The sequence below is a fragment of the Crinia signifera genome, chromosome 6, assembly GCF_055691185.1.
Source record: "Crinia signifera chromosome 6, ASM5569118v1, whole genome shotgun sequence".
NCBI classification, from domain to species: domain Eukaryota; kingdom Metazoa; phylum Chordata; class Amphibia; order Anura; family Myobatrachidae; genus Crinia; species Crinia signifera.
In genome coordinates this window covers 287,300,189-287,325,247 of record NC_139222.1, presented here as the reverse complement: position 1 = coordinate 287,325,247, position 25,059 = coordinate 287,300,189, and the positions used below count along the sequence as shown (strand labels likewise).

The following is a 25,059-nucleotide window of genomic DNA, read 5'->3' as shown; positions in this document are numbered from 1 at the left end:
GTAAAAAAATCGGGAATTTTATTTTGAGAAGGGGCATGCTATTTGTATTCATGTGCTTATAGCACATGAGAATATATTTAATTTAAAAATATATATTTTTTTTTTACACAGAGCAGCCAGCAGGGGGCCGGGAGCAGAGATCCGCTCATTAGATATTCATATATTCACTGCACCCGATCATTACATATGCACGATCGGGTGCAGTGAATACCTGGTCCCCTGCTGGCTCTCCCGGGGGGCAGCCTGGGTCCCGGGAAGCCCACCTCCCCCCACATACGTTCTGGGGCAGGCAGGGAGACTTCCATCTCCCTGCCTGCCACCATCCTCAGGCTCCCTGCGGCGTGAATAGGGGGGACAGCGAGGCTCCGGAACACGGCGGGCAGTGGCGACTGTGCAGCGAATCCTATACAGGATTCGCTGCACGCCGTGAATATTCTCATTGAATACGGCCCTCTGAGGCATGAGGCAGTACCAGAAAGGACTAGAGCTGCAGACAGTATAGCTTGCCGTCAGTTATGGTTCTAAACCAAAACAGATAGTCGCCAATGGACAACAATGTTATTTTGATGTCTAAAAAGAAACTGTTTATCATCCGTCGGGATTCCGCTTCACTTGAAACCAGACATTGGTGTTTGTCATTCTGCTGCTGTAAATGCCGGGGTTTTGATCTTACGTTCAAAGCTGACAGCTAATAGAGGTTACAAAATGACAGCAAACCCGCCCAAACAGAAGCACCGCACAGATCCCTACGATTAACTGATAACAAGGAAATAATTGACTGTTTGAAAAAATATTGCGCGAAGCTCTCCGACAAAACCGTAACCATCCCCGGACCTCTCATTTTGGGCAGATAATGTTAAATTGGAGAATGAAACTGTGCAAGGTTCCCCCTATTCTCCAATAACCAGAAACATGCTGAATCAGCAGGGCAGTCAATAATATAGCAGGAGGACACAATGTCATGGTGCCCCTTACCATATTGGCAACCAAACTGGCCAGTCCAGGCCTGGAGTTCCATAAGAAGTCAGAACACACACACACACAAAATAGGGGAGGGGTCACCTTATAAAGAAATCACCAGGCCCTAGATGAAAGCCATTCTCCATACCCCCTGGTAGTTGTGGGTGCGGTTTATGATAAATATATTGCTTATTCATTAGGAAGAAAACTAAGTTATTTTGATTTAAACATAGTCGATTAAACACATATGTATCTCTGTTATAAGCTGCCACAGCAACTCATGGTTCTTGGATGTTATTAGGCAACCAGACATATGCCATGACAGCAGCTTAGGGGTTCAGTTCTGGTAGGTGCTACAGCAGGTAACTGGGACTCTGGGCAGCCCTGGTGAATCCTTGTCTCAGCTGTTACCTTGCAGCTGGGTTGCTTGCAGTATGTACAGCTTTCCAGCTGCATCTAATAGTGTAAATGGGGTCTTGTCTGTCTGGCTCTTGTTTGATTTGCCCCTTCTCATGTAAAAAGGCAGCCAGCTCTGCTCTATAGTTGCCAGTGATTGTTTCGGCTGCAGATCCTGCTTGGGTAAATTTCTACATGGCTCTGCCCTGTGCTAAGAAGCCCTAATCTGCTACTAGTTTTTTTTTAATGCCATTACCCCATTGGTGGCCATGGGATCCCTGTCCAGTAAGGAGACCTCTGTCCCACCTCCTGTAAGTTTATTTTATTATCCTTCCATTCCAGCTATTACCGAGTGATGACCTTGTATAAGCCCCTACTGTTCTGAGTATAAGACCTGGTAGCATCCTAAGTACTGGTGAATGTGTTGTACAATGGGTGACAGTTATTCACAAAAGACCTCACTAGCGTAATTCTATGAGTCTTATATAATTGCTTGGGTATTTCATAGCAAATAGTTATTTAGTTATTCAAAGGCTTAATTAACATTTTATTACCTGTGTCCAGGGCCACCAACAAGGTGTAGTACTGGTACTGATGTACTGTGGGTTGCAGTGCGCGCCAATTATATCGCCTGAGAATTGATCCAGGGCAGACAACTGTATGTGAGAAAAAGCAGTATGCTGTCAGGATCATCAGTGCTCTGCAGGCTCCCAAGCTGGATTACAGGCAATGTGCAGAGTGCCACCATAAGTATGGTAAGATCTATCTACCAAATGCATCTATCACTTTTGGAAGTCTATTGTCTTTTTTGTTGTTGCCAGCAGTAAGTTTGTGCAAAGCGAGGCAGTGACATGAGCAACAGATCATTGGAGCTGAGACACACCGACAAATGTACCAAGGGGAAACTTCCTCTCAGATCCAGGCATGGCTGCCATCATTGGGACCAGCATTGCTGAGCTGTGCTTCACACTGCCACCAAAGAGCTGCTGTGATTATGTCTCTTCTCTACTCCCAGATGAGACTCTGCTTATTCTTCCCAACACCTTTCTTTGCTGTACACGATAAATGTGCTTCTCCTCCAGTCTCTGCACCATCCTCTCCTATCTACTATATCTGTTCTTCTAGTCTCCACCCTTCCTCTCCCTTATGTCTGTTCTTCTTTTTCCTTTCTCCAGTTTCCTCGGGTGCCGGATGGGTTCCCGACAGTCGGGATCCCGACAGTCATTTACCCGACGTCGGCATCCCGACTGTCAAAACGCCGGCAGCCGGGTGACCGACGGCCACCCGCTATTTTCCCTCGTGGGGGTCCATGACCCCCATAGAGGGAGAATAGAATAAGTGGCTCGCGTGGCGAGCGCAGCGAGCCCGCAAGGGGCTTTTTTGCACTCGCCATGCTGTCTGACTCTGGGCAGTCGGGATCCCAACGTCGGGATAATGACTGTCGGGATCCCGACTGTCGGAGTCCCATACCACACCAGTTTCCTCTCCTCTCTCCTATGTCTGCTATTCTCCTCCCTTAGTGTTTGCCACTTCCTCTCCATTATGTCTATTGTTTTTTCTGTAGTTTCCTCCCCTTTTCTCCTCTAACATATGACTGTTCTTCTCTTCCCCTTTTTCCTCACCCCTATTTCTTTTCTTCTCCTCCCTTAGTGACTGCCCCTTCTTCTCCCTTATGTCTGTTCTTCTACTACCCTAGATTCATCCACTTCTTCTCTCCTATATATGTACTTCTCTTCTATTCTCCTCCCCTTCCTCTCCGCTATCCAGGGGCGGATCCAGGATAAAATGACAGGGGGGGCACCATGATAAAAGAAGGTTTAGGTGGGGGAGGGGCAGTGTTAGTGGTGCCAGTGTACATGCTAAGAGAGCGGCAGAGAGAGGGTGGCAATGGGATTAAAAATAGGCCCTGGCATTTAAAGTACGCAGGCCCACCATGGTGACAAAAGTGAAGGATGTAGTTGTGCGCGCGCTGGAAAAGGGGGTGTGGCCACTCAACAGGGGGTACCTTGTACAACACCATATACAACTTCTACACATTATGCAACAAAAAGCTTGACCCCATTATACTTGCCCCTTACACATGATGCCAAATGGAATGAACCAAAATTCAAACAATGCCACATGGATTGTGTCAAAATTCACATAATGACACACGGATTGAGCCAAAATTCACATAATGCCAAATGGATTGAGCCAAAATTCACATAATGCCACACGGATTGAGACAAATTCATAAGATGCCATATGGATTGAGCCAAAATTCACATAATGCCACACGGATTGAGCCAAATTCATAATTTGGTGGGTGGGGTGTATTAATACCATGTGGGTGGGGTGTAGTAATACCATGTGGGTGGGGTGTAGTAATACCATGTGGGTGCAGTGTAGTAATAATTTGTGGGCGGGGTGTAGTAATACTATGTGGGTGGGGTGTACTGATACCATGTGCGTGGGGTGGTAGTTATACCATGTGGGTGCAGAGTAGTAATACTTTGTGTGTGGCATGTAGTATTACTATGTGGGTGGGGTGCAGTAATACTATGTGGGCTGGTTGTAGTAATACTATGTGGGCGGGGTGTATTCATACCATGTGGGTGGGGTGTAGTTATACCATGTGGGTGCAGGGTAGTAATACTTTGTGTGTGGGGTGCAGTAATACTATGTGGGTGTGTGTAGTAATACTTTGTGGGTGTGTGTATTAAATACTATGTGGGCACGGGTGTAGTAATACTATGTGGGTGGGGTGTAGTAATACTATGTGGGTAGGATGTAGTAATACTATGTGGGTGGGGTGTAGTAATACTATGTGGGTAGGATGTAGTAATACTATTATGTGGGCTGGTGTAGTAATACTATGTGGTTGGATGTGTAGTAATACTGTGTGGTTGTCATGTAACAATACTATGTGGGAGCGGTGTAGTAATACTATGTGGGTGGGGTGTATTGATACCATGTGCGTGGGGTGTAGTTATACCATGTGGGTGCAGAGTAGTAATACTTTGTGTGTGGCATGTAGTATTACTATGTGGGTGGGGTGCAGTAATACTATGTGGGCTGGTTGTAGTAATACTATGTGGGCGGGGTGTATTCATATCATGTGGGTGGGGTGTGGTAATACTATGTGGGTGGGGTGTATTGATACCATGTGCGTGGGGTGGTAGTTATACCATGTGGGTGCAGAGTAGTAATACTTTGTGTGTGGCATGTAGTATTACTATGTGGGTGGGGTGCAGTAATACTATGTGGGCTGGTTGTAGTAATACTATGTGGGCGGGGTGTATTCATATCATGTGGGTGGGGTGTAGTTATACCATGTGGGTGCAGGGTAGTAATACTTTGTGTGTGGGGTGCAGTAATACTATGTGGGTGTGTGTAGTAATACTTTGTGGGTGTGTGTATTAAATACTATGTGGGCACGGGTGTAGTAATACTATGTGGGTGGGGTGTAGTAAAACTATGTGGGTAGGATGTAGTAATACTATTATGTGGGCTGGTGTAGTAATACTATGTGGTTGGATGTGTAGTAATACTATGTGGTTGAATGTGTAGTAATACTGTGTGGTTGTCATGTAGCAATACTATGTGGGAGCGGTGTAGTAATACTATTTGGGGAATTTACTAAGAATACGAATGCAAAAAGTTGAATTCGTATTCTTAATACGAATGGCTATGACTGCATACGTCGTATGCCAAGTCGTATTCCGGAGGGGGATTTACAAAGCAGTCAAATACGACTGCTTTGTAACCCTCCGATGTCGTATTAATTCGTATTAACGGCCAATCAAAAGCCGCGCTAAGCGGCCAATAGAATCATTCTGATGAGAGGCGCGGAGGATGAAGGATCTCCGCGCCTCTCAGTCTGATGCGGGGAGCCGATGGAGTCGCCGGCAGCTTGAAGAGGCTGGAAGAACACCAGGACTACGGCGGATCAAGACTTCAGATCTTCCATGGAGGACCTGGGTGAGTAGGATTTCCTTCCACAGGTCCCCCATGGATTTCTTCGGACCCGGATGGACGCCGCCGACACAGACGCCGCCGACATGGAGCTGACCGGCGACATGGAGCAGGACAAGGCACCGGACCAAGACCCAGGGCCCTACCTACGGGCTCAAGATAGGTAAGTATCAGCATGTATGGGCTTTGGATTTATTAAAGTTTTATTGTGTGTCAGTGTGTATTTATTTCACTATTTTTTTTACTGTGGAACTACAAGTGCCAGCGGGCCCTTTAATGCCCCGCAGGCTGGGACTTGTGGTTCTCCAAGTCCCAGCTTGCGGAGGAGGTTTGCTGGGAGTCATAGTTCCACAGTTTAAAACAATAGTTTTTAAATCAATTTTTTTACACTCAATCAGCCCGGTGGCCACCGCACAGGGCCACCGGGGACAGCACCAGGCTTCAGCCTGGTCAGGTAAGTCCTTGAGGGGGAGACCCCTTTATTGGGGGGGTCCCCACTCCCCCAGGGCCCCTGGCCAGGCTGACCGGTCAGGGGGTTAATGCTTTGGCCGGGGGGACTTGTATAAAAAGTCTCCCCCCGGCTGTGGCATTACCCTGCTGGCTGGTTTGGCCTGGGCCTGGTTCTTAAAATACGGGGGACCCCTACTCATTTTGTCCCCCGTATTTTGAGAACCAGCCCCGGACCTGGAGCCTGGGGCTGGTTGTTAAAAATCGGGGAACCCCTATTTGTCGGGTTTCCTGATTTTTAATTACCGGCCCCGGCTCTTTCAGCCTGGTGCTGGTTACAGCTGTGGGGGGGGACCCCACGCCGTTTTTTATTTATTTATTTTACAATTTCTTAATCACTAAAGCCTGCACGGATCTGACTGATCCGTGCAGGCTTCTGCCAAATACACAGGGAAATAAAGTGTATTTTCCTGCCGTATATTCGTGGCAGTTTTACACTAATTAGCAGCCGTATTATCAGTACGGCTGCTTAGTAAATCAGGAGCCTCCATTCTTTTGAATGGTGATTCCTGTCGTATTCTATCGACGGTGCAGACATTCGTATTTGTAAATACAAATACGAATGTCCCATCAATATGAATAGGAATATTTGTATTTTTGGCATAGTAAATGCAAAAAATACGAATACACCCAAAAAATTTGTATTTTCCTAGGAGAATACAATTTTTTTCTACGAAATCATATTAGTAAATTTCCCCCAATGTGGTTGCCATGTAGTAATACTATGTGGGTGCTGTGTATGTGGGTGCTGTGTATGTGGGTGCTGTGTAGTAATACTTTGTGAGGGGGGTGTACTAGTAATATCATGTGGGTGCTGTGTAGTAATACTATGTGGGTGGGGTGCAGTAATACTATGTGGTTGCCGTATACTAATACTATGTGGGTGCTATGTAGTAATACTATGTGGGTGCTGTGTAGTAATACTTTGTGAGTGGGGTGTAGTAATATCATGTGGGTGCTGTGTAGTAATACTTTGTGAGTGGGGTGTAGTAATATCATGTGGGTGCTGTGTAGTAATACTTTGTGAGTGGGGTGTAGTAATATCATGTGGGTGCTGTGTGGTAATACTATGTGGGTGCTGTGTGGTAATACTATGTGGGTGCTGTGTAGTAATACTTTGTGAGTGGGGTGTAGTAATATCATGTGGGTGCTGTGTGGTAATACATACCTCCCAACTTCTACTTTCAGCGAGGAGGGACAGGTGCGCTCGTTGAAGGCGCGCGCCCGCAATTAGGGGGCGTGGCTTGCCACGGGAGGGGCGTGGTCTATAATTGCACTGTGCCGCGAGGCCACGCCCCCGCTTTACGCTGTGGGGCATGGCCCTGAGGCTCACAGAGCCTCTAGCCAAGCCACCAGCCCCTCTGGATGCAGGGGATAGAAGCACAACGTCTATTTTCCGCTCACCAGCAACTAACCAGGGGACTCCTAACTGTGTCCCCTGCCGCGGGACACTGCCGGTGGCGGGAGGGAAGCGGGAACCAGGACGTTCCCACGATTATCGGGACGGTTGGGAGGTATGTGTAATTTGATTGGGTTGTAGTAATAATATATGGGCAGAGTGTAGTAATACTATGTGGATGGGAGATGTAGTAATATTATGTGGGTGCTGTGTAGTACTGTAATATTATGTGGGCAAGTGTAGTAATACTATGTGGGCGGGGTGTATTAATACTACTGTATGTTGGTGGGGGTGTAGTAATACTATGTGGGTGTGGTGTAGTAATACTATGTTAGTGTGTGTAGTTATACTCTCTGGGTGTGTTGAATGAATACTACGTGGGTCTATGTAACAATACTATGTGGGTGCGGTGTATTAATACTATGTGGGTGTGTGTAGTAATACTATGTGGGTGTGTGTAGTAATACTATGTGGGTGTGGTGTAGTAATACTATGTTAGTGTGTGTGTTTAGTTATACTGGGCCTTATTCTGGTTGGAGCGGCCAAACGTGCGTACGTTCGCTATTAACGTACGCTAGCCGCACGCGGCCGTTGGGGTTAAGTCCACCCACAACTCAGCCGCATACGTACGGGCATAAACAACGTAGAAGGGGAGTGGCGTACAAATGAGCGTACGCCAACGTACACGGACGGGCCAGCCCTTACACTCCGTCAACTGGCGTACAACTGAGCGTACGCCGCCGTTTACGGACGTCTCTCGTCCGTCTTCCCACCGACTTCTTGCGGCTATCTGAGCGTACGCCAGCTTGCACGGACGGGTCCCTATTGTTTTCAATAGAAAACTCAGCTTATGTCACCGCTCGTGAGAGTGAGCGTACGTCCGTGTACGCTGGCATACCCTTCACATATATGGACCTGCAAATTTTGCCTTTCAACTATAATTATGAAAATTAATTAATTGATTGAATTAATTAATGTGCAAAATAGTGGTCATGGGCTTAAAACATTGCTGAAACATCCTTTGTAGGTGTTAGATGTGGTTTATGTTATTGTATCCTAAATACAAAACATATGTTTGTATTAGAGTGAACACGTTGACACATGTCGACTTGTGTAGATTGAGTGTGCTACTGTGTAAAGTCTATGAAAGCACGTAGTGAATGTGTCTAACTGTTAAGCAAATACCTACCTTAGCATATATAAGCAGGTCTTAAAAAGATTCTTACCTTAAATTAAACAAACCTTTAAATGTGGAGAAGTATAGAAAGATAAGCTTCCAATGTGTTTGAGTGCTGTGTGTGGCTTGCAGGTAGTGAAATCATGGTTTGGACTTAATAGACTGCAGCATTGCTTATTACATTCAGGTGTATGTGTTTGAGTAGGAATCAGCGTTAATTAGCAAACTCAGGCGCACGCTGGCATGCGGTATCTGTAGGGGTGGTTTGAGATGGCGGTTGGCGGCCGCCTGTTTTGTGTCCGAAATGAACGGTGCCTTAGTCGATCGTGCGGTAGTAGCACCGCTCATTTTTGGTGCACACCCCCGTGTACGCCCATATTTACGCCCATTTTCCCTCATTATTTCGGCCGCTCCCCTCTTCACGCCCCTATGCCGCCCCCAATACCCGTACACTCGCGTACAGGTTTTTTCGCACGTAGAGACCCGTCCGTAAGCGTTGGTGAGTGGTCGCGCCTGCGCATTAGCGAATGTACGCATGCGCAGATCATAAAAAAACCAGGGACGTACGCGTACGGCCCGGCCGCTCCAACCAGAATAAGGCCCACTCTGTGGGTGTGGTGAATTAATACTATGTGGGTGGGTGTTAGTAATACTATGTGGATGTATGTGGTAATACAATGTGGGTGTGTGTAGTAATACTGTGCGGGTGGGTGTAATAATACTGTGTGGGTGGGTGTAGTAATACTATGTGGGCGTGGTGAAGTAATACGATGTGGGTGGGGTGTAGTAATACTATGTGGGAGTGGTGAAGTAATACTATGTGGGAAGGTGTTGTCAGGGAGATTTCTGCACTCTGCGGGGAGTCAGGGACATGTCTGCACTCTGCGGGGAGTCGGGGAGATTTCTTCACTCTGCGGGGAGTCGGGGAGATATCTGCACTCTGCGGGGCGTCGGGGAGAGTGCTGCAGTCTGCGGGGAGTCGGGGAGATTGCTGCACTCTGCTGGGAGTCAGGGAGATTGCTGCACTCTGCGGGGAGTCAGGGAGATTGCTGCACTCTGCGGGGAGTCAGGGAGATTGCTGCACTCTGCGGGGAGTCAGCACTCTGCGGGGAGTCAGAGAGATTTCTGCACTCTGCGGGGAGTCAGCGAGATTTCTGCACTCTGCCGGGAGTCAGGGAGATTGCTGCACTCTGCGGGGAGTCAGGGAGATTGCTGCACTCTGCGGGGAGTCAGGGAGATTGCTGCACTCTGCGGGGAGTCAGGGAAATTGCTGCACTCTGCGGGGAGCCAGGGAAATTGCTGCACTCTGCGGGGAGTCAGGGAGATTTCTGCACTCTGCGGGGAGTCAGGGAGATTTCTGCACTCTGCGGGGAGTCAGGGAGATTTCTGCACTCTGCGGGGAGTCAGGGAGATTTCTGCACTCTGCGGGGAGTCAGGGAGATTTCTGCACTCTACGAGGAGTCAGGGAGATTGCTGCACTCTCTACGAGGAGTCAGGGAGATTGCTGCACTCTCTACGGGGAGTCAGGGACATGTATGCACTCTGCGGGGAGTCGGGGAGATTTCTGCACTCTGCGGGGAGTCGGGGAGATTTCTGCACTCTGCGGGGAGTCGGGGAGATTGCTGCACTCTACGGGGAGTCAGGGAGATTGCTGCACTCTGTGGGGAGTCAGGGAGATTTCTGCACTCTGCGGGGAGTCAGGGAGATTGCTGCACTCTCTACGAGGAGTCAGGGAGATTGCTGCACTCTCTACGGGGAGTCAGGGAGATTTCTGCACTCTGCGGGGAGTCAGGGAGATTTCTGCACTCTGCGGGGAGTCAGGGAGATTGCTGCACTCTGCGGGGAGTCAGGGAGATTTCTGCACTGTGCGGGGAGTCAGGGAGATTGCTGCACTCTGCGGGGAGTCAGGGAGATTTCTGCACTGTGCGGGGAGTCAGGGAGATTTCTGCACTCTGCGGGGAGACGGGGAGATTTCTGCACTCTGCGGGGAGTCGGGGAGATTTCTGCACTCTGCAGGGAGTCAGGGAGATTGCTGCACTGTGCGGGGAGTCAGGGAGATTTCTGCACTCTGTGGGGAGACAGGGAGATTTCTGCACTCTGCGGGGAGTCGGGGAGATTTCTGCACTCTGCGGGGAGTCAGGGAGATTGTTACTATTTCAGGGAGTGCTACATGGTAATACTATCTGGTAATGGTGTTATTCTATCGAGGCCAAACTTAAATGTACTAAGATGGGATGTTGCCCCCAGCAACCAATCAGATTCTATCTATCATCCTCTAGAAGGTGGAATCTGATTGGTTGCTATGGGCAACATCCCATGTTCAATAGTAAATTTGCTCTTAAATATTTGTGAGTATCCAGGAAAATGTCTGTTCTGGGGAATATCCTGTAAGCATTATGCAAAAAATAGACCCCCGTAGTCTGCGCTCTATTCCCCTCTCCCCCTCTCTCTCCATGGCTGTGGTAGTGATTGATGCTGGCTGAAGCATAAGGACCCAGGGAGACAGCGCTGGGTGGGAGAGATGCACAGGTTGCACTAGAGATCCCCATACAGAGCCAAGAGACAGACATCCAGGTGACAGGCTGCAGCAGATACAGACAGAGGGAGACACTGGGACCACCTCACAGGGTCATAGAGACATACAGGAGACAGCTAGGGACTCCTCCGATACTGACAGCATGCTGGAGAGACTTCCACCCCTGTGGATGTGACAGCTCCCATCTCCCAGCTGTTTCCTCCCCCTCATCCAATCCTCACTCCTTCTGTTTGTGAGTCTCATCCCTCCTCCCCCGCCCTGGGCTGCTGGTCCCTCAGCATCCCTGAGAGAGAGAGGGAGAGAGAAAGAGAGAGAGAGGGAGAGAGAGAGGGGAGGAGATAGAGAGAGAGAGAGCGAGACAGGAGAGAGGGCTGCGTCGGCTCGTCACGTCCGGAGATATCCCAGTATGATCCCCCGGCTCCCAGCTCCGAGACCCCAGTGACGGGGAACCTATTCCATACATCCCCCCCTCTTTCCTCTTCCCTCTTTTTTCCTTCTCTTCCCCTTCTCTATCCCTTCTCCTTTCCTCTCCCCCCTTCCTCCTACCCTCTACCTTCTCCGAGCCTGTACCCCTGTCCATCTACCCCCTGTCTGTGGACCCCAATATCCCAGCGTCTATCCCACTCACTCCTCCAACATGGGCTGCATTGGATCTCACAGCACAGGTAAGACTGAGCACACACTGCATGCTGAGAGCACCACAACACAGTATACACACTGCATGCTGCACACTACACACACTGCATGCTGCACACTACATACACTGCATGCTGAGAACACCACAATACACTATACACACTGCATGCTACACACTATACACACTGCATGCTGAGAGCACCACAACACAGTATACACACTGCATGCTGCACACTACACACACTGCATGCTGCACACTACACACGCTGCATGCTACACACTGCATGCTGAGAACACCACAACACATTATACACACTGCATGCTACACACTATACACACTGCATGCTGAGAGCACCACAACACAGTATACACACTGCATGCTGCACACTACACACACTGCATGCTGTACACTACACACACTGCATGCTGAGAGCACCACAACACAGTATACACACTGCATGCTGCACACTACACACACTGCATGCTGCACACTACATACACTGCATGCTGAGAACACCACAATACACTATACACACTGCATGCTACACACTATACACACTGCATGCTGAGAGCACCACAACACAGTATACACACTGCATGCTGCACACTACACACACTGCATGCTGCACACTACGCACGCTGCATGCTACACACTGCATGCTGAGAACACCACAACACATTATACACACTGCATGCTACACACTATACACACTGCATGCTGAGAGCACCACAACACAGTATACACACTGCATGCTGCACACTACACACACTGCATGCTGTACACTACACACACTGCATGCTGAGAGCACCACAACACAGTATACACACTGCATGCTGCACACTACACACACTGCATGTTGCACACTACATACACTGCATGCTGAGAACACCACAACACACTATACACACTGCATGCTACACACTATACACACTGCATGCTGAGAGCACCACAACACGGTATACACACTGCATGCTGCACACTACACACACTGCATGCTGCACACTACACACACTGCATGCTGAGAACACCACAACACATTATACACACTGCATGCTACACACTATACAAACTGCATGCTGAGAGCACCAAAACACACTATACACACACTGCATGCTGCACACTACACACACTGCATGCTGACAGCACCACAACACGGTATACACACTGCATTATGCAGACTACACACACTGCATGCTGCACACTACACACACTGCATGCTAAGAGTACCACAACACACTATACACACTACATGCTGAGAGCACCACAACACATTATACACACTATACACACTGCATGCTGCACACTACAAACACTGCATGCTTAGTGTCATAGCACCACAATACACTATACACACTGCATGCTGCACACTATACACACTGCATGCTTAGTGTCATAGCACCACAACACACTATACACACTGCATGCTGAGAGCACCACAACACACTATACACACTGCATGCTGCACATTACACACACTGCATGCTTAGTGTCATAGCACCACAACACACTATACACACTGCATGCTGAGAGCACCACAACACACTATACACACCGCATGCTGCACACTATACACACTGCATGCTTAGGGGCGCATATATCAATATAGAGCGATGCCGGCTCGATTACATCGCCGGCCATCGCATTGTGGTGTAGAGCTATACCGCCGGGATGTATCATTATAAGGGCCCTGCGAAGCCCTGACCCGGAAGCCGGGGGGTCTGTGCATGCACGGTAATGCGCTGACCCCCCACGACCCCGCTGACCGCACTGCCGCTCGGGAAGTGCAATGTGTAGCCATAGGCTACAATGGGCTATCGCCATCCCAGAATGGCGATAGCCCAGGGGTGCGAAGCCGGGCTGCCGGATGTTGATACATCGGGCAGCTTCGCATCCCTCATAGAAACCTATGGGGATGCGGCCGGCGGCGGTGCAGGGAGGATCGCAGCAGGGATCAGAGATCCCTGCTGCGGTCCCCCTTTAATACATTTGGGGTATACTTAATATTTGCGGTTAACCCCCGAAAACGGGTGTTTTCTGGGATTTAGCCGCAAATATTACTTGATAAATGCGGCCCTAAGTGTCATAGCACCACAACACACTATACACACTGCATGCTGAGAGCACCACAACACACTAAACACACTACACACACTGCATGCTTCACACTACACACACACTGCATGCTTAGTGTCATAGCACCACAACACACTATACACACTACATGCTGAACACGATACACACTGCATGCTGCAAACTATACACACTGCATGCTGTTAACACCACAACACACTATACACACTGCATGCTGTTAACACCACAACACACTATACATACTGCATAGTGTCATAGCACCACAACACAACACATATATACACTGCAACATGATAACACTCAGACATGGTACAATATACACACTGCTACATAACAACACTCAGACATGGTACAATATACACACTGCTACATAACAACACTCAGACATGGTACAATATACACACTGCTACATAATAACAATCAGACATGGTACAATACACACTGCTACATAATAACACTCAGACATAGTACAATATACACACTGCTACATAATAACACTCAGACATGGTACATACAATACACACTGCTACATAATAACACTCAGACATAGTACAATATACACACTGCTACATAATAACACTCAGACATGGTACAATACACACTGCTACATAATAACACTCAGACATAGTACAATATACACACTGCTACATAATAACACTCAGACATAGTACAATATACACACTGCTACATAATAACACTCATAGTACAATATACACTGCTACATAATAACACTCAGACATAGTAAAGTATACACACTGCTACATAATAACACTCAGACATAGTACAATATACACACTGCTACATAATAACACTCAGACATAGTACAATACACACTGCTACATAATAACACTCAGGTCACAGTACAATATACACACTGCTACATAATAACACTCAGACATGGTACAATACACACTGCTACATAATAACACTCAGACATAGTACAATATACACACTGCTACATAATAACACTCAGGCGGTACAATACACACACTGCTACATAATAACACTCAGACATAGTACAATATACACACTGCTACATAATAACACTCAGACATAGGCCCTCATTCAGGTTCATGTGCTCGCATGCACATTCGCAAGCACTCTTACGAAAAAAACCACACGCACGCATCGGGCGAAGGCACGCCTACAGTGCTTGCGAAATCATTCGCACGCAACCATACTAAAAAAGGGGGGTGGACTATCATTGCGCGTACGTGTAACTGGTCGCTCGCACCCACACATTTTCGTACGCACACTCGCCTCAGTCTGCTAACGAACATGCTTTACTCCCCAAAAGTGGTGGTATGTTACATAAGGCAAATTTATAAGGGTGGGATTTGTTTGGTTTTAGCGCATTGGTTTGGTCAAAATAACTTTAGCAACAGAAGAAGTTTGTATCTGCTAACACTTGATTGCTGAGGTAATTGTCTCATGAAATCAACCATGTATTGGTGTCAATAGTGTGCAGGTGCCATTGATTTACCCATTGATTTATCCATTTCGTGCGTGTGTTTGCTCCGTACGAATGAGCACATTACAAGGAGCAAGGTGTGCGAAACTAAAAACCTGCTTTGAGCTGGCGAAAAGTTTTGCGTTTGAGGGGAACAATCCCTCTTGCACTCATGCGAAAGCACACCCACCACTCATAGTGAACGCCCATGTGTACGCCCTTGTGTACGCCCACTTTTGCTCATTATAATGGTCGCGCCCATGCTAACGCCCACTGCACGCCTACTACCTATGCACTCGTTCGCACGGAGAAATCTACGCGAAAGTTTGCTTGCGAGTACTTTTTTATTAGATTGCACATGCGCAGTGCGTTAGCTGCACATGCGCAATGGGGGTAGCAGGGTGAAACGTGCGAATTCGCATGCGTACGCGCCAATGTGAATAAGGGCCATAGTACAATATACACACTGCTACATAATAACACTCAGATGGTACAATATACACACTGCTACATAATAACACTCATAGTACAATATACACACTGCTACATAATAACACTCAGATCACAGTAAAATATACACACTGCTACATAATAACACTCAGACATAGTACAATATACACACTGCTACATAATAACACTCCGGTCACAGTACAATATACACACTGCTACATAATAACACTCAGATATAGTACAATATACACACTGCTACATAATAACACTCAGATAGTACAATACACACTGCTACATAATAACACTCAGATCACAGTACAATATACACACTGCTACATAATAACACTCAGACATAGTACAATATACACACTGCTACATAATAACACTCAGACATAGTACAATATACACACTGCTATATAATAACACTCAGATGGTACAATACACACTGCTACATAATAACACTCAGATCACAGTACAATATACACACTGCTACATAATAACACTCAGACATAGTACAGTATACACACTGCTACATAATAACACTCAGACATAGTACAATACACACTGCTACATAATAACACTCAGGTCACAGTACAATATACACACTGCTACATAATAACACTCAGACATAGTACAATACACACACTGCTACATAATAACACTCAGACATGGTACAATATACACACTGCTACATAATAACACTCAGACATAGTACAATATACACACTGCTACATAATAACACTCAGACATAGTACAATATACACACTGCTACTTAATAACACTCAGACATGGTACAATATACACACTGCTACATAATAACACTCAGACATAGTACAATATACACACTGCTACATAATAACACTCAGACATAGTACAATATACACACTGCTACTTAATAACACTCAGACATAGTACAATACACACACTGCTACATAATAAGAAAGATATCTGATGAAGCTGCTGATACCTGCTAGGAGGCGGAGAAACGCGTCATACAGCCATAGGCTCCTCTCACCCTCCTTTCTTGGAGCTCCAAACATGATCCCACACCTGCCTGCCTATAAGCAAGTACCGGTACAAAAACTTTTTTACTCGCCACTGCATCCAGTAGCAGGTGGAAATCGAGCTTATTTGGGATCCTCATCTTGTGTACTATTTTATACATATGGTTTTTTTTTTCATCTTTTTGTTTTTTAAATTGTCTGGCCAGACAGTGGACATTCAGAATTGCTTCTCATCTGTCCTGAGTGTCATAAAAGCTGCTGACACAACACCAACCAACAAAAACTTTGGGATACAAATTACCTCATTAGGAGATTTACCAAGGAACCCATAGCCAGGTTTTTTAATAGTAAATAATGTGCAATACATGTTTTTATAATTGTTATTTTAAACATTAGCTAGGGGGAAATTTACTAAAGGAAATTTGTAAAAAATAGGTATATTTGTATCCAGAAATACAGTTATTTTTGACATTTACTATCCCGAACATATGGCAATTCAAATTCATATTGATGTGCTATCAATACGAATATGAATTGCCGTATTTTCGGGATAGTAAATGTCAAAAATAACTGTATTTCTAAATACAAATACACCTATTTTTTACAAATTTCCTTTAGTAAATTTCCCCTCTAGGTGTCAATGGCCAGTGCAAATCTGTGTATAATACATTTATTTTTTATTTTCCATATACATTTTTTCTAGCGCGTGCATATATCTTTCTTTTTTCTGTGTCTCACATTGGGAATTGGCAAACTTTCCCCTACACGCTGCCTGAACCACATACACACGTGAGACATATTGTGTGGATAATTGATTTTTTATTTTGTCTCCGTATGTATCCTGGTATACAATAAATTGTACAATTAAGCACAACAATAGAGCATTTTGGGCATACAGTACGAAGCGCCAGTCCTCACCATATAGTGCTACATAATAACACTCAGACATAGTACAATATACACACTGCTACATAATAACATTTAGACATAGTACAATATACACTACTACATAATAACATTCAGACATAGTACAATACACACACTGCTACATAATAACACTCAGGCATGGTACAATATACCCATTGCTACATAATAACACTTCGGTCACAGCACAATATACACACTGCTACATAATAACACTCAGACATAGTACAATATACACACTGCTACATAATAACACTCAGACATAGTACAATATACACACTGCTACATAATAACACTCAGACATAGTACAATACACACACTGCTACATAATAACACTCAGACATAGTACAATATACACACTGCTACATAATAACACTCATAGTACAATATACACACTGCTACATAATAACACTCAGACATAGTACAATATACACACTGCTACATTATAACACTCAGACATAGTACAATATACACACTGCTCCATAATAACACTCAGACATAGTACAATATACACACTGCTCCATAATAACACTCAGACATAGTACAATATACACACTGCTACATAATAACACTCAGGTCACAGTATATTACACACTGCTACATAATAACACTCAGACATAATACAATACACACTGCTACATAATAACACTTAGACATAGTACAATACACACACTGCTACATAATAACACTCAGACATGGTACAATACACACACTGCTACATAATAACACTCAGACATAGTACAATATACACACTGCTACATAATAACACTCAGACATGGTACAATACACACACTGCTACATAATAACACTCAGACATAGTACAATATACACACTGCTACATAATAACACTTCGGTCACAGCACAATATACACACTGCTACATAATAACACTCAGACATAGTACAATATACACACTGCTCCATAATAACACTCAGACATAGTACAATATACACACTGCTCCATAATAACACTCAGACATAGTAAAATACACACTGCTACATAATAACACTCAGACGGTACAATATACACACTGCTACATAATAACACTCAGACATAGTACAATACACACTGCTACATAATAACACTCAGACATAGTACAATACACACTGCTACATAATAACACTCAGACATAGTACAATACACACTGCTACATAATAACACTCAGGTCACAGTACAATATACACACTGCTACATAATAACACTCAGACATAGTACAATATACACACTGCTACATAATAACACTCAGACATAGTACAATATACACACTGCTACATAATAACACTCAGACATAGTACAATATACACACTGCTACTTAATAACACTCAGACATGGTACAATATACACACTGCTACATAATAACACTCAGACATAGTACAATATACACACTGCTACATAATAACACTCAGACATAGTACAATATACACACTGCTACTTAATAACACTCAGACATAGTACAATAGACACACTGCTACATAATAAGAAAGATATCTGATGAAGCCGCTGATACCTGCTAGGAGGCGGAGAAACGCGTCATACAGCCACAGGCTCCTCTCACCCTCCTTTCTTGGAGCTCCAAACATGATCCCACACCTGCCTGCCTAAAAGCAAGTACCGGTACAAAAACTTTTTTACTCGCCACTGCATCCAGTAGCAGGTGGAAATCGAGCTTATTTGGGATCCTCATCTTGTGTACTATTTTATACATATGTTTTTTCTTCTTCATCTTTTTGTTTTTTTAAATTGTCTGGCCAGACAGTGGACATTCAGAATTGCTTCTCCTCTGTCCTAAGTGTCATAAAAGCTGCTGACACAACACCAACCAACAAAAACTTTGGGATACAAACTACCTCATTAAGGGCCTTATTTTGGTTCATTCTTTCTGACAAAATCCTTCTTAGATGGGCAAAACCATGTGCACTGCAGGTGGGGCAGGTGTTACTTGTGCAGAGAGAATTAGATTTGGGTGGGGTTTTACTTCAAAGTGAGATCTATATTGCAGTGTAAAAATAAAGCAGTCAGTATTTTCCCTGCACAGAAACAAAATTACTCACCCAAATCTAATTCTCTCTGCACATGTTACATCTGCCCCCCCTGCAGTGCACATGGTTTTGTCCATCTAAGAAGGATTTTGTCAGAAAGAATGAACCAAAATAAGGCCCTAGGAGATTTACCAAGGAACTCATAGCCAGGTTTTTTAATAGTAAATAATGTGCAATACATGTTTTTATAATTGTTATTTTAAACATTAGGGGGGAAATTTACTAAAGGAAATTTGTAAAAAATAGGTGTATTTGTATCCAGAAATACAGTTATTTTTGACATTTACTATCCCGAACATATGGCAATTCGTATTCATATTGATGTGCTATCAATACGAATATGAATTGCCGTATATTCGCGATAGTAAATGTCAAAAATAACTGTATTTCTAAATACAATACACCTATTTTTTACAAATTTCCTTTAGTAAATTTCCCCTCTAGGTGTCAATGGCCAGTGCAAATCTGTGTATAATACATTTATTTTTTATTTTTCATATACATTTTTTCTAGCGCGTGCATATAACTTTCTTTTTTCTGTGTCTCACATTGGGAATTGGCAAACTTTCCCCTACACGCTGCCTGAACCACATACACACGTGAGACATATTGTATGGATAATTGATTTTTTATTTTGTCTCTGTATGTATCCTGGTATACAATAAATTGTACAATTAAGCACAACAATAGAGCATTTTGGGCATACAGTACGAAGCGCCAGTCCTCACCATATAGTGCTACATAATAACACTCAGACATAGTACAATATACACACTGCTACATAATAACACTCAGACATGGTACAATACACACACTGCTACATAATAACACTCAGACATGGTACAATACACACTGCTACATAATAACACTCAGACATAGTACAATACACACTGCTACATAATAACACTCAGACATAGCACAATACACACACTGCTACATAATAACACTCAGACATGGTACAATATACACACTGCTACATAATAACACTTCGGTCACAGCACAATATACACACTGCTACATAATAACACTCAGACATAATACAATACACACACTGCTACATAATAACACTCAGACATAGTACAATATACACACTGCTACATAATAACATTTAGACATGGTACAATACACACACTGCTACATAATAACACTCAGACATGGTACAATACACACTGCTACATAATAACACTCAGACATAGTACAATACACACTGCTACATAATAACACTCAGACATAGTACAATACACACTGCTACATAATAACACTCAGACATAGTACAATACACACTGCTACATAATAACACTCAGACATAGTACAATACACACTGCTACATAATAACACTCAGACATAGTACAATACACACTGCTACATAATAACACTCAGACATAGCACAATACACACACTGCTACATAATAACACTCAGACATGGTACAATATACACACTGCTACATAATAACACTTCGGTCACAGCACAATATACACACTGCTACATAATAACACTCAGACATAGTACAATATACACACTGCTACATAATAACACTCAGACATAGTACAATACACACTGCTACATAATAACACTCAGACAGAGCACAATACACACTGCTACATAATAACACTCAGACATGGTACAATATACAGACTGCTACATAATAACACTCAGGTCACAGTACAATATACACACTGCTACATAATAACACTCAGACATAGTACAATATACAGACTGCTACATAATAACACTCAGACATAGTACAATATACACACTGCTACATAATAACACTCAGACATAGTACAATATACACACTGCTCCATAATAACACTCAGACATAGTACAATATACACACTGCTACATAATAACACTCAGATGGTACAATATACACACTGCTACATAATAACACTCAGACATAGTACAATATACACACTGCTACATAATAACACTCAGGTCACAGTACAATACACACACTGCTACATAATAACACTCAGACATAGTACAATATACACACTGCTACATAATAACACTCAGACATGGTACAATACACACTGCTACATAATAACACTCAGACATCTCTTATATATTTGGCTACATCTGTCACTCAAAGTGTGTGAGTGTGTGTATAACAGGAGGGACACCTTGCTCTGGTTCTGAACTTCTCCCTTAATTAATGATTGCCAGCACCTGTGTTGAAGCACCTTTCTAATCAATTAATACCATGTGTGAAACAGGTGATGGCAATCATACATTATGAGGGAAGTCCAGAAACAGAGCAATGTGTCCTCCTGGAGAGGGTCATGTTGGGAGGTATGTGACTGACTCACAATATACACACTGCTCCATAATAACATTGAGATATGGTACAATATACACACTGCTACATAATAACACTCCGGTCACAGTACAATATACACACTGCTACATATTAACACTCAGATCACAGCACAATATACACACTGCTACATAATAACACTCAGGTCACAGCACAATATACACACTGCTACATAATAACACTCAGGTCACAGTACAATATACACACTGCTACATAATAACACTCAGATCACAGCACAATATACACACTGCTATATAATAACACTCAGACATGGTACAATATACACACTGCTACATAATAACACTAAGACATAGTACAATATACACACTGCTACATAATAACACTCAGATCACAGCACAATATACACACTGCTATATAATAACACTCAGACATGGTACAATATACACACTGCTACATAATAACACTCAGACATGGTACAATATACACACTGCTGCATAATAACACTAAGACATAGTACAATATACACACTGCTACATAATAACACTCAGACATGGTACAATATACACACTGCTACATAATAACACTCAGATCACAGCACAATATACACACTGCTATATAATAACACTCAGACATGGTACAATATACACACTGCTACATAATAACACTCAGATCACAGCACAATATACACACTGCTATATAATAACACTCAGACATGGTACAATATACACACTGCTACATAATAACACTCAGACATGGTACAATATACACACTGCTACATAATAACACTCAGACATAGTACAATATACACACTGCTACATAATAACACTCAGACATAGAACAATACACACACTGCTACATAATAACACTCAGACATAGAACAATATACACACTGCTACATAATAACACTCAGACGGTACAATATACACACTGCTACATAATAACACTCCGGTCACAGTACAATATACACACTGCTACATAATAACACTCAGACATAGTACAATACACACACTGCTACATAATAACACTCAGACATAGTACAATATACACACTGCTACATAATAACACTCAGGTCACAGTACAATATACACACTGCTACATAATAACACTCAGACATAGTACAATATACACACTGCTACATAATAACACTCAGACATAGTACAATGGGATGCGGTCATTCGTCAGACTGCATTTAGGTCTACAGTCATTAGGTCGACCCCACTAGGTCGACTGGCAGGAAGGTCGACCTGACTTAAGGTCGACATGGGCCAAGGTCGACATGACTTAAGGTCGAATTTGCATAAAGGTCGACATGAGGAAGGTCGACTGGTCATAAGGTCGACATGGGTTTTTCACTGTTTTTTGAGCCGACATGTGCCGACAGGCGGTATTTCATGCCCTACCATCCACTAGGGCGTGGTGGGAGAATAAAATAGTGTGCCGAGCGCAGCGAGGCACCGTGCCCGAAGCATTGCGAGCGAAGCGAGCGATGCGAGGGTCCGATTCTCATTGCCAACTGTGTCCATGTCGACTGTGTCGACATTCGGATATAAAAACAGTGAAAAACCCATGTCGACCTTATGACCAGTCGACCTTCCTCATGTCGACCTTTATGCAAATTCGACCTTAAGTCATGTCGACCTTGGCCCATGTCGACCTTAAGTCAGGTCGGCCTTCCTGCCAGTCGACCTAGTGGGGTCGACCTAATGACTGTAGACCTAAATGCAGTCTGACGAATGATCCCATTCCAGTACAATATACACACTGCTACATAATAACACTCAGACATGGTACAATACACACTGCTACATAATAACACTCAGACATAGTACAATATACACACTGCTACATAATAACACTCAGACATGGTACAATATACACACTGCTACATAATAACACTCAGACATCTCTTATATATTTGGCTACATCTGTCACTCAAAGTGTGTGAGTGTGTGTATAACAGGAGGGACACATTGCTCTGGTTCTGAACTTCTCCCTTAATTAATGATTGCCAGCACCTGTGTTGAAGCACCTTTCTAATCAATTAATACCATGTGTGAAACAGGTGATGGCAATCATACATTATGAGGGAAGTCCAGAAACAGAGCAATGTGTCCTCCTGGAGAGGGTCATGTTGGGAGGTATGTGACTGACTCACAATATACACACTGCTCCATAATAACATTGAGATATGGTACAATATACACACTGCTACATAATAACACTCCGGTCACAGTACAATATACACACTGCTCCATAATAACATTGAGATATGGTACAATATACACACTGCTACATAATAACACTCAGACATAGTGCAATATACACACTGCTACATAATAACACTCAGATCACAGCACAATATACACACTGCTACATAATAACACTCAGATCACAGCACAATATACACACTGCTACATAATAACACTCAGGTCACAGCACAATACACACACTGCTACATAATAACACTCAGACATAGTACAATATACACACTGCTACATAATAACACTCAGACATAGTACAATACACACTGCTACATAATAACACTCAGACATAGTACAGTATACACACTGCTACATAATAACACTCAGACATAGTACAATACACACTGCTACATAATAACACTCAGACATAGTACAATATACACACTGCTACATAATAACACTCAGACATAGTACAATATACACACTGCTACATAATAACACTCAGATGGTACAATACACACTGCTACATAATAACACTCAGACATAGTACAATATACACACTGCTACATAATAACACTCAGACATAGTACAGTATACACACTGCTACATAATAACACTCAGACATAGTACAATACACACTGCTACATAATAACACTCAGACATAGTACAATATACACACTGCTACATAATAACACTCAGACATAGTACAATATACACACTGCTACATAATAACACTCAGATGGTACAATACACACTGCTACATAATAACACTCAGACATAGTACAATATACACACTGCTACATAATAACACTCAGACATAGTACAATATACACACTACTACATAATAACACTCAGATGGTACAATACACACTGCTACATAATAACACTCAGATGGTACAATACACACTGCTACATAATAACACTCAGGTCACAGCACAATATACACACTGCTACATAATAACACTCAGACATAGTACAATATACACACTGCTACATAATAACACTCAGACATAGTACAATATACACACTGCTACATAATAACACTCCGGTCACAGT

General features: G+C 43.6%; 1 protein-coding gene across 4 annotated transcripts in view; it reads left to right on the top strand.

Moving 5' to 3' along the window:
• The window catches only part of FAM131B (family with sequence similarity 131 member B), a 117,945-nt gene that overhangs the window by 32,486 nt on the left and 60,400 nt on the right, over window positions 1-25,059 (top strand). For 2 of the 4 annotated variants that reach the window (XM_083149873.1, XM_083149872.1), the window contains exon 1: window positions 10,891-11,594. The exons of the other annotated variants lie outside the window; for them this stretch is intronic. In XM_083149873.1, coding sequence (XP_083005999.1) covers window positions 11,567-11,594 — 28 coding nt within the window. In that variant the 5' untranslated portion in view covers window positions 10,891-11,566. Of the gene's footprint in view, window positions 1-10,890; window positions 11,595-25,059 lie in introns of those variants that run through there. 4 annotated transcript variants of the gene reach the window in all.